At 34.5% G+C, this 12,691-nt stretch overlaps 1 protein-coding gene across 1 annotated transcript in view; it reads left to right on the plus strand.

Moving 5' to 3' along the window:
- The window catches only part of LOC131029625 (uncharacterized), a 158,313-nt gene that overhangs the window by 71,482 nt on the left and 74,140 nt on the right, over positions 1 to 12,691 (plus strand). The window contains exon 5 of the mRNA XM_057960193.2: positions 2,406 to 2,601. Coding sequence (XP_057816176.1) covers positions 2,406 to 2,601 — 196 coding nt within the window. The remainder of the gene's footprint in view (positions 1 to 2,405; positions 2,602 to 12,691) is intronic.

Consider the following 12,691-nt stretch of genomic DNA (forward strand, 5'->3'; position numbering starts at 1 on the left):
GCTGTTTGAACTCAAATTTGAGTATTGTTATTATTCCAATACCAGCTGGTCATGGTCAATTAAGTTCAAATCAGCAAGTGTCCTTGTGGAAGATTGTTATTTACATGTTAGATCCACTCTATTGATGTATTTGAGGGTTTATAACAACATGTGAACGTTTGACTCTTGTGTTTCCAGCCACTTATTTAAATTTTCAGTTTGCTGTTTTAGTTAATTTCTTGCTTCCAATAATCAGAAAATACAATAGAATTTGAAAACAGACAAAATTAAAAATAGGGAACATTACATAACTATAAAAAAGGTATACCAAGTACCCATCTTGCTGCCTGCACAAGATATTGATGGTAAATCTATACATCTCTATATGATTATTTTTTCAAGCAATTGTAGTGTAATTAAAAACCTTGATTAGCCATTTCAGACTGGGGAATGGTATCTTGTGCTAACAATTTTGCAAAATTGTTCATTGTTAAAGATTTCCATTAACAAACAGCTGGAATGTGTATAATTTGGCGAGTTGCTAAATTATGTTGTTTTAATTTATTTAGGTGTACAGATGTGTAGACTGCGATTGTAAGACATTTGCTTAAATTTTCTAGCTTGGTCAGCATCATGGAGCAGAATCATGCTTAACTTTTTTCATGTCAATGCTTAATTGCTAAGTTACCGGTACGTCTAGGTTTTGACCTGGATTCGGGTACGATTCGAATCAGATTCGGATTCGAACTGGAATCCCTGTGGAATCGAACAGGGTTCCTGCATTTGCCCTCTGAAACGTATCCGCGTTTTCAACCATGAATCCCAACGTATTTGGAATGACGTGGCGTTTATTTTTCGATTCTGTGGCGTTTTTGACGAGTCAATGTCGAATGTGGATTTCGAGGGGTTTTTTTAGAACAGATGCAAGCATAGACGACGCAGCAAGGCGACGCACAACGAGGGCAGACGAGGGGAGGTGACACACGATGAGGTCAAATGAGGGCAGACGAGGGCAAAGTAGCCACCTCCCAACGAAGATTCACTCTTCCATCCATTCGAATAGCTTCTTCCCGACGGAGATAAAACCAAAGTTGTGTTCGACGGAAGTGTTTTAACTTTAATTTTAGGTTTTTAATTTACTAAAATTTTATTAAATTTAATATCGTTTATTATTATTATTAACATTAAGAAGCTTACAATTGTTTTAATGAATTCTATTGTTTATTAAATTTAAACTTAAATTAGTTATATTAAATTATATTAATTAATATTAAATTAAATATTATTTAATATTTATTGTTAATTTAATTATTTTTATTATTATTATACATGTGTTATTTTATGAATGATCTAATAAGTAGTATTTATATTAACAGGTTTTGAAAAATAGTGATAGGAATATAGTTTTACTTTTATTTTGTTAATATTTATTATTAATATTTAACATGTTTAAAAACTCAATAATATCAAATAATTTTATATTAATATGGTATTAAGATAATAGTTCATAAACTTATAAATTTAATATAATATAGATTTATATTATTATGACATTAAAGTTTTAGGTATTAAATATGTATATATTTATGATTTCATATGTTTATTAAAGAGGCGTACCCAAAACGTACCCAACCCCCTCCAAAAAAATTGACGTATCCGCGTACCGAAACTACGTACCCGTACTCGTATCCGTACCCGATTCGGTAACTTAGCTTAATTGTGTTGATTAGAGTTAATGAGAATTGAATGTGTTGGATTTGATGAGAAGAATTTTAATGTTTAGCAATGACCAGCCCACCTCAAGCTTTCTCTGTGATTGTCAATAATTCTTGTATTGTTTCATCTAAAATTGATTTTATGCCCTAATGTGTGATTAAATCATACTGAATTGGCTTGAAAGAAGGATTTCCCAACTGAGTATATTAATAACATGCATCGTTCTTGTGTATACAGTTGCAACTTAAAATTTATTACGATATTAACAATGCCTTAGATAAATTAGGTTCAGGTGGTTGTAATCTGTCTGGTTTGTTGTCCCTGAATTTGATCTAGCAAGTACCACTTACAATTCATTTGTTCATTGAGGTTACATGTATGCACAAAACCTCCTCCAATAAGCTTGCACAATGTGGAATAGAGGAGGGTATAACTTGACATGACGAGGCTGAATAATTCCAAATAAATACCCTGGCCTTTGCACTCATGCTGTTTGGTGATGTTGAGCGTCCAACATTTGTATTTGACAATTTATGTAGACAGAGAGATACATGGTAAACATCTAGAACAATTAATATTGGTAATGTTAGATTCTGAAGAATTCTGATTATTGGTACTAACTGTGTTGAAATTTTTGCAACTCATGTTATTTGTAGTTGGAGACTGGACTAACCAAAATACGTTTTGTAATTTGAATTGGACATGTACAGGGAGCAAGGAAACACAGGCCAGCTGATTTATTGTCTTACTAAAGCAATGAAAGCAGATCCAGATGACATGGCTATCAAATGGGATCGTGCTTCCTTGTATGTCGATCTTAATGATTACCACAGGGCAGCAGAAGCATTTGATCAAATAGCAGCTTATCGTCCATCTGATGTCGAAGCATGGAAGATGGCTGCAAAGGTTTGAATTGTATGACTTATTGGATTTAGAAGAAAATAGAACAATAGGTTATTCTAATTATCAAGAACAATTTGTTGGAGTCAATAATTATGGTAGTTTTTTTTCTTATGGTGTAATTGAGATTTACTGATATAAATTGCTCAATGTCTTAAGAATTGTTCAACAAATTTGTTCGCTTCTTTGGTATGATTGAGAAAATGAATTTGATAAGTTTTTTTCATTTTTTTCTTATAGTTTAATTAGTTTATACTACCTTTTAAATGAACTATAAAAGAAAGCATGCAACTCCTTATTTCAGAAATCATTTTTTGGGATTAATTGTATAGTAAAGTATTTAATACCCAGCTCATTCCTTCAATAACCCATCTTTATTGAGTTGTAATTTAATTCACAACTACTAATCTCACATGAGCTTAATTAATACACCTTGCACTCTTTGCATTTGTTAATGACTCTTTGTGTACCTTCCATCATTCATGGTGATTTGCACCTATGGATCTGTATTTCCTAGGCTGATACCCATCCCAGTACTATTTAACTCAAGTATGCTTGACCAGTCTAGCTTGATATATGCAATCAACCATTCTATGAAGATAAGCTTTCTAATGCAGTTGTTGATTTGGAATGATTATACCACTAACCATTGCATGTACACTTCGGTAACTGATTGGAATGTTCAATCATTTCGGAGGTTCAAATTTCATTGCATCCATTTTAGATTCCACAGATAGATTAGTTTCTCTGGCTTTATGACCTCTTTTAGAAGATCTTCAACTCTTTTTGGTTGAAGATAAGGTGTAATCTACGATGTCTAAATATAGCTTCACATAGCTCAATTGGTCAAGGCAAGAATTTGGTGACAGTAATAGATGCTCTATTGATGGCTGTTTAGAAGGCGATAATCCAACAAACTCTTTTCTTGATCACACAACCTTTCTTTTTGATATAAATGTTCACTGCCAATGATTCTCTTGCACCTTCAAGTAGATTTTGTATTGTGCAATGTGTTTTAATGCAATACTTGACTTCTTAGTTTTTTGGTTCAGCTTTCTTTGGTAGACTTTGATTTTTTTATTTTGTGGCTGTCTTTTTCTTTATTTGAAGAACAATTTCTAGCAATCATTTTGGACGTTGATATAGATTCTTTCTTCTATTAATAAAATGGCAATGAATTATACAACGTTCATGTTTGCATTTTATCATTACAATTTCTCAGTAGAATGATTATACTTTTTCAAAATTGTTGTTTGTGATTGCATTTGGTTCTTGCTTTTGTTACTAATTTATTCATGGTTAGTTTTTGGTGAACGACAATGTGGTAGGAAAGTTGTCTCGACTCTCAACTTTGCTCCTAATGTTAACAATACTAAAAATACAATTTTAGGCTATAGAACCAAAAAAAGGTCAATTCTTAGGCTATAGAGGTCATGTTAGGTCTCAAAAATAATTCTAGGTTGTTTGGCATTGGTTTTGAAGATGCTCGGGACATAGATCTCTTCAAACTCCACAATTTTATAAAAGGCCTTGATTGTCTCCCTTGATAAAAAACTATGGCCTTGGGATTCGGGCCTCCTACATTGGAAATGTAAAAATATGTGACCATAAAAGAGCTGTAAGAGAGAGTTAGACTCATTGACCAACTTACGATATGTGTTATGATGCATCATAAGGCATCTTTGTAATTCTCACAAACTTATGGTAGGTGGAAGGAAGATGCTATTTTTAACTTGGGGACTTATCTTAAGATTGAGCATTGGATTTTCAACTAGGGACCTGGGCACCACATTTTGAGTGGTTTTAGTTCAGGCTTTCCTAATTACCATTTGATGGTTTCATTTACAGCTTTTCCAATTTCTGAGGTGCTGGACATGGAGGTTTTTATAATGAGTTTTGTAGGTACTGTTATGTTGCTAGAATTGCTCCATATCTCTTATTGGTTATACTCCTATGAAGGCTTAGACTTTGCAAGTGTATTGTAACCTTTGATTACTAAATAATACATTGAGTTGCTTTAGAGTGGTTTTTTTTTTCCAAAAAGAGTTTTCCCACAAATTATTGTTTTATGGTATATTAGTTTGTTGTGTATTTTTCCTTGTAACTGCAAAGATTTAGTGTATTTGCACATACCTCCTGTTATAGATTAGTGTAGGAAGTGTATTCTGCATGTTTTCTTTCATTCATTTTTGTATCAAAGCTTGATTATGTTAGATTCTAAGTGTTAGGGACAAGGGATTTTTGTACAAATGTTGGATTGAACGAAGGCTTGTATTTGAGATCTTGTTGCAAGAAAAGTGACAAGCACATCAAAGATAGAAATGGAGAAGTTCTTAGGCACAAATTTTGAGCTTTAAAGCTCAAGATGAAGGATATGCTCATAGATTGAGATCTAGGGGTCGTAGTACAACTTTTGCTAATTCCCAAATCAAGAAGGAAACAATAATTTCTAGGCCTATTGAAGATGTTGCCAAAGAATTCATTGAAAAGGTTTAGTTGGCAGTTGACAAGTATAGTACACCAAGATTAGTTTCTCTAGGCTCGTTGGATACTTAAAGTTCAAATTCTTCAAATGTAGAAGACTTTTTAGATTAGCTTTTTTGGGCTAAGTCTATTTTTGGTGGGATTAGATGGGATGGGGATAGTATGTTTTGGGCAATTTTTATTTATTTTGTTTATAATAGTTTTTACCTTTAAGTACTTTCTTTCTTTCTTTTAAGTAGCTTTTAGAGTTTTGCTTAAAACTTCGATTTTTTGGATAAATAATTATTATCTCTAGTCTCAAAAATTGGGTGGTCTTTGTAATTTATAAATAAGTGCTTTGGGCACAAAAAATTATAAATGATAGTTGAAGTTATGCTTATACAATAGAATTTGTCATTGAAGTGTTGAATATGAAATTTGTGTGATTAGCATGTTTGTTGAACTGAAAGTGATGAATAGTGTTAAGCTTTGTAGTACCACTAATGCTCATCTTATTTATAGCTTTGTATGCATCTAAGTTATTTAATTTTCGAAACTCTTACATTGTTTGTTTGTGTTAGAGGCAGTTCTTCTATCCTGTTTTCATGTGTGTCGACTCAGTGTTTTATGTTGTTGCTAGTGGGAAAGTATTTGTTGTGTCTAGTTTAGTTGTTTCACTTATGAAAATTGGGTCTTATGTTCATTCTTAAAATGATAAAGATAGGGCAGGAATTTTAGGAATTTATTTCAGTTTTTACATCTATCCAAAATCCCTAGATAATGTTATATATTGTTAATAATTGTGTATTTTGTTCATGTGTTAGAGACTAGAGTTATTTTAATTTTCTAGGGACCTTTCTCTTACTATTAGAAGGTAGGTCCAACCTCTCACATGTTATTTGTTGTCTCTATACAGACAAATCAAAATGCTAACAAGACAAACAAACATTTTCACAAATTTTATTCTCCAATCCTTGTAAAGCCTCTGTTTTTGCCCAACTCTTCCTTGATCAAATCTTCTTGCTCAATGGTATGCCCACTTCCATTGTTTATGACTTTGGCCCAACCTTTGAGCAAGAAGAAATGAAAATTCAAGGATATTTTCAAAGCTTGAGAGTTGAATCAACAATTTGTACCTTTGAATTGCTTGCAAGCTAGGATGTGAAAGATGGCAAACGTTGGCCATCTATTGCTTCATATTGTATCTTCTTGATGGAAGAATGAGAAGAGGTATTGTACCACCATTCTGCAAGGGATAGCCTTTTAGCCCAATGAGTCTATTGTTCCAAAGAAAAGCAATGTAAATAAGTCTCCATGAATTCATTTATTATCTATGTCTAACCATTAGTTTTATAATGATATGTCAAGCTCATTTTCACATGCATTCTTGCATCTTAAACAATTCTTGCCAAAAGTCTGTAATGTCCCCACTTTTCTAGATGCCATCCAGATTTGTAGATTTGTTTGTTATCCATCTCCGCAGACAAATGCTCAGTATAGGGGATGATTGGTTAGCCAAAGGGGACTTACACTTAGTCATTTTCTTGCTTTGGTGAGCCTTATAATGAAACTTTATAATATATAGTTATAAAGTCACTTTTTCTAAAATAGGAAAAGTTAACTTAAAAGATGTTTAATGAAGACTTAATGTAAAATCACCTTGCACACCCTCCATGGTAATTATATCTTTTAAAAGTGACCAACTTTTCATGAGAAGCAACCCTCAAGCTTGGCGTGGAGTTATGAAGGGAGAAGGTTCTTTGGAATCTTGGAATCTTTCCAATGGAGGTTTAATTAGGGTTGAAAGCCATAAAACAAGTTGGGCGTAGCTTTTGGGGGATTATTATGTGTTTTGATGAATTTTGGGAATTTCTTACCTTTAGCAGGTCTGTAGCATATTGACAGAGCTCTGGAGCAGATTTGGGGATGGAAACCTCCAAATTGCAGGTGTAGGACGAAAACCCTATCACCAATCAGAAAATTGTTCTTCATTGGAAGCTCTTTTCAGGTCATTTGGGCCAAATTCAAGAGCAAATCAGAGTATTACAACATCATAGGGGTTCAAATTTCAGATCAGAGTAGAAAAGATACCATTTCCAGCAAGATTCTTCATTCTCCAAGCTGGCCGTACATTTCCCAGCCTGGCCATACCACTGGTTTTGCCTGGTGATTGCAATAAAAATAATTGCTAGGGTTTTAGCCCAGCAAATCATATCAAATTTCATTGTTGGCAGCTAATAAGAAGAAGTCAATGGTTATTTTGGAGTTGTGTCAGCAGATTAGTGGGGAAAATTGGTCATTCCTAGAGATCTTGCCTGGCAAGATTCTAGAAATTGCACTGGACCTGAGATTTCTTTATAAATTTGTTTTTGATAATTATTTATTAGATGAATAAAGCTTACTGGAGTCATTAGCTACAACTGGAGGTGCTTCAAACATTCTATCTCACTTTTCAAGCAAATAAAGTCACCCTCAATCCATCGTTGGATTCCTGGTAGGCCATTATTGGCTTTGCTGATAAATAAAATCAGAAGTCTGAAACCAAATATCAGTCTATTATTCTTCATGTATTGCATTTGCATTCATTCTATATTGTCAAATTCTAAGCATAAACTTCAAAAAGTCAAAAATACCTCAAAGCTCCATCAAACCCCAAAGCATTAATTTGCTGGTTAAAGATTTATACTGAAAACAAATAAGTCAGATTAGTGCCATTTCCCGGTCAGCATCTTTCAAAGTCATTAACAATGGAAGTGGGCATACCATTGAGAAAATTGTTGATGTTTTAAGGCTATTGGTTGAAATGATAATTGATTATTTTACGTTATATTAACAAAGGTAACAAAGGAGACGAAGGCTTCTTAGATAAGCAATTACAAGCAAAGTTTCTAAAGCAAAAACAAAAGACCCAAAAGAAACATTCTAAATAAAAACAAACTATGAGAAGGAAATATCTTAAACTAACTAACCAAATGATTATTATAGAAATATTACATAATTACTTTAATACCCTCCCTTAATGGTCATTCTACTAACTACCCTACAAAAGACCACATAATCTGTAGGTCATTTAGCCATGAATGCATGGAAGGCTGCCCCCTTCTCCTCAGAATGCTCTGTGACATGAACTTGTCACTGAGACCCTCCCTGGTTTTGCAAAACTTCTAGATATGACCAAGTTTACCATAATCCTTCCAACTTGATGTTGGGTAACAAAGCTATGCCTCACGTCATCTAGAGACACCAAGATCAGCTTCTCAAAAAACTTCGATTTTTGTTGACAAAAGAATCGGCAAAAAATTGAAACCACGATTTTGTGGAAAAATCAGCAAACCCTCCACCATAATTTTTTTTGGAAAAAATAAGAAAATCCACCACCATGATTTTTTTTTTGGAAAAGAACTGAAAACCCAAACTTTGGCATAATTTCACAACCACCTCCTTATCCCTCTCAAAGTGCATGGCCACCGCTAAGAACATTGCCACTATATCAGAATTGGCCCTAGTGTGGTCCTCATTCTTAATATACTCCTCCCCTAGTATTTTCTTGACTGCCCGAATAACCAGGATATTTGGGAAGACCAAAATGCCTTTCAATCCGTCTTCTTTGATGTCACTTGTAAATGCCATTTGTCGCTTGAGCCCCACTAGCCTCAGCGGAGTATCCATAATAAGCTTAACTCATTCAGATCACAAGACAACCTTGATTATATTGGGATAACCGACTGCTTTACAAACATAGCCATTACTTATATTAATTGTGCTTTGAAAGGCGTCGTAAAATACAACTCAGCTATCTCGGTAAAGAACCAATTTGATCGCTTAAGAGTATCAGAGGAGCAGGAATGAAGGGTCACGATGCAAGGCAAGTGGAGCCAGACGATCTCCAAGATACTGTCGGCATTAGTTGAGCTTGCTACTTACAAGTTATAGCTAGCGCACGTGGCAAGGAAGGTCACATCATCGTCTCTGAATATGCCGCTAGAATAGAGGATTTAATTTGAGTAGAAGAAAGGCTATGCTCGAGAACTTATAGATTAATATTTGTATTAATGTATGGATGATTATACAAATGTGTTGACAAATCAATGAAAATATATATATGCCTATGAGCATATATATCTTCCTAAATGTTTGTATATATATATATATATATATATATATATATACACACCCATATATATACATATACACCTATTTATATATATACACATATATGTCAGCATATGCATCATTATAATTGTATTTAAATATCTGTTATGTATATATATATATATGTATGTATGAATGTATGTATATAATTATATATATAGATATTTATTTGTATATATATATATATATATACAAATAAATATCTATATATATATACATACATTCATACATACATACATACATACATACATACATACATATATACATATGTATACATATGTATATATATATACATATATGTATGTATGTGTATATATGTATATCTAAATATTAGTGTCTATATATATATATATATATGCATATATCTCTGTAAATATTTTATATATATAAATATGACTATGTTCATATTTATATTTTTATATATCCAAGAACCTGTGAGATGAGAAAATGCATGAATAAATAAAGTTCTTTATATCAGCATAACGAGAATTTTCTCTTTAGGAAAAAATGACAGGGATGTAAATGTGTTATTTCTAGGACAAATTCTATTATTTCTCAACTCCAAAATGCCTTCCAAGGCAAGCATACACTAGCCTTCTCTCCTTTAAAGCCTAGGAATCCACCCCTTGACCTTCATTATGAGCAAATTAGGTGAAATTGAGAATTTCGCTCTGGACCCTTTGGAAGGGTCAGGAGTGAAATTCAAGTTTTAGACTTATTTCTTTACTTCCTTCACTTCAATTCACCTTACAAGGTAAGAATACCTCACTCCACCTTCAACCATGCCATAGGGATCAAAGTTTTGGCTTCACTCAAGGAGAAAATCGGTGGTTTGAAGAAATTCGCTCTGGACCCTTTGGAAGGGTCAGGAGCGAAATTCATTCCTTGCTTGTTTTCTCTTGCTTAGCTCCATTCTTCTCACTTTGTTCCCCCCTTCAATCTCCCTTTGGATCCTCCTCTCATACTTTGTTTGACCTCAAAATGGCTAGAAAGGAGAATTTCGCTAAAAATCATGGCTAGGGACAGGACCTATCTAGGATTTCGCCCTAGACCCTTTGGAAGGGTCAGGAGCGAAATCCTTGTCCTGGCCTAAAATATTCATCATTGGTGGCCACAATCCATTCCAAGGCATGCCTAGAGGTCCTTCCAAGCTCAATCTACCTTGATCCACACTTGGCTTAACACAAAAATGAAAGGAAAAGGTGGATTTTAGGAATTTCGCTCTGGACCCTTTGGAAGGGTTAGGAGCGAAATTCACCTTCTTGAGCTTATTTCATCATTTTTCCACTTCAATTCACCTCAAAGGTCAAGGAAACGTTACTCCATTCCTCTCTAGGCCAAATAGAAACCAAAAGTTTGACTTGTTTTGAAGGGGAAATAGGCGATCTTAGGAATTTCGCTCTGGACCCTTTGGAAGGGTCAGTTTCGAAATTCTAGTTTTTGCTCAATTCCTTCAAATTTGTTGATTACTAGCAACTCAAAGTCATGCCTAAGGACATCTCCAATCCTAATTCACCCTGACCCACACTTGTCTTGGCATAAAATTGAGAGAAAAGAGAGGTTTAGAGGAATTTCGCTCTGGACCCTTTGGAAGGGTCAGGAGCGAAATTCAAGTTTTAGGCTTGACTCTTCATCTCTTCAACTCCAATCTTCTTTGCAAGGCAAATATACATAACTCCACTTGCATCCACACCATAGGAACCAAGGTCTTGACCTCATCTAAGGAGAAATTGGGTGCTTTCAAGAATTTCGCTCTAGACCCTTTGGAAGGGTTAGGAGGGAAATTCAAGTTTTAGGCTAAAGTCCTTCATCTTTTAATGCTTTCAATCAGTTCTCAAGGCAAGAACATATCAAAACCTTCACAACATGTCTTGGAAACTAAGAACTTGGCCAAAACAAGGAAGAAAATGAGGTCTATGGGGATTTTCGCTCTGGACCCTTTCGAAGGGTCAGGAGCGAAATCCACATTCTTGGTTGGTTTTCCACTTCCTTCATCCAATTCTCCTTCAAACTTGATCAAATTCAAGCTCCTTTCTCCACATTTAAGTGAATCCACCATCAAACTAGCTCAAGACAAGGTCATTTTCATCATTTTAGGCAAGATAGGGGGGTCAAACTAAGGATTTCGCTCTGGACCTAGGCCAAGGACAAGACCTATAGGGAATTTTGCTCTAGTCCCTTTGGAAGGGTCAAGAGCGAAATTCTTCTTTTGGGTTGATTTCTACCACTTCATCGCCTCAAACCTCTTCTCAAAGGCAAATATGCATCAAGGCCTCCTAACAAGCAGAGGATCATAAAATGCTGCATTACATCCACTAGAATGCAATCCAAGTTGGGAGTAACCAGCTTTAGGGCACATTCGTTCCTTGTTGCCTTGAGGGCATCATTACATTCGTGGTTAAGAGAATTCCTCATTACCGAAGCAAGCTCGGTATTTTTTACATTATGGCGTCGGTATGGCAAGGCCTTTCCTCCACCACCGGTAGGTTTTATGAAACCCTCCGCTTGGTTGATGCGTGGCTGTGAACTCTGCAGGGGCTTTTGAAGGGATTGACACGGGCCAAAAGCAGTCGCTTTGGTTCCCAAGGGGATGCAGTTTGCCTTTGTGGCGCAGCTTGTGATTCGTGATGTAATGGGAACCGCCCAAACATTCGACAAATCTAAGGAAACCCTAGCCTCCCTTCTTTCAGCTCTAGCAGCTCGCCTGCTTTTCACCACTTGCCATGGCTGGTTCTGCAGATGGGGGCCCCTACCGGTGGATGGAAGCTTTCCTACATTATAAAAACCCTTACTCTGGTAGTTGCGTTGTCCGCCGAAATGCAGAGCCATTTCGATTTGTTGAAATTCTAAAAAAGGATACAATGATACATTAATTATAATTAAAAATAAATAATTATATAAGGCGAATTTAATCCAATTTGTTTTTCTGAATTTTTACCCTTATCGAACTTCATCTGAATTTTATGGTTGCCAAATTTGAATTCGAATTCGAATGTTGTGACTTAGATTTGGAGCACAAAGAAAATTGATGATTTTATTTTAAAAAATCTGTCAAAAAACTTGAGAAATATACTCATGAATTTATTCGAAAAGTCTTTCCAAAAATCCATACAGCTTCCTTTGTTAAACTCTTTGTGATGAATACGAATTTTCATTCATCGATCTTGAGGTTTTCAAAAGTCAAGCTCTAATAACATATTATAGAAAGTAATGGCACAGAGAATGATTGCCAAGATATTTGATATTAACAAAGAAGCGAAAGTCTCCTTAAATAAGAGTTACAAACAATTTATTTGATAAGGATAAGATTGCCAATTAAGAAATGTAGATGACAACTAGAAGAATAAAGAATATTCCTAAAGTCTACTTTAACAACTTAATTGATCATTATAACTAAATATTATAATATTATTTTAATAATATGGAATAGGGCATAGGTTTTCTATTAAAATATATTTTAAAAAATGAATCTTTGAGTGTT

The sequence above is a fragment of the Cryptomeria japonica genome, chromosome 3 (genome assembly GCF_030272615.1).
Source record: "Cryptomeria japonica chromosome 3, Sugi_1.0, whole genome shotgun sequence".
In the NCBI taxonomy this organism is placed as follows: domain Eukaryota; kingdom Viridiplantae; phylum Streptophyta; class Pinopsida; order Cupressales; family Cupressaceae; genus Cryptomeria; species Cryptomeria japonica.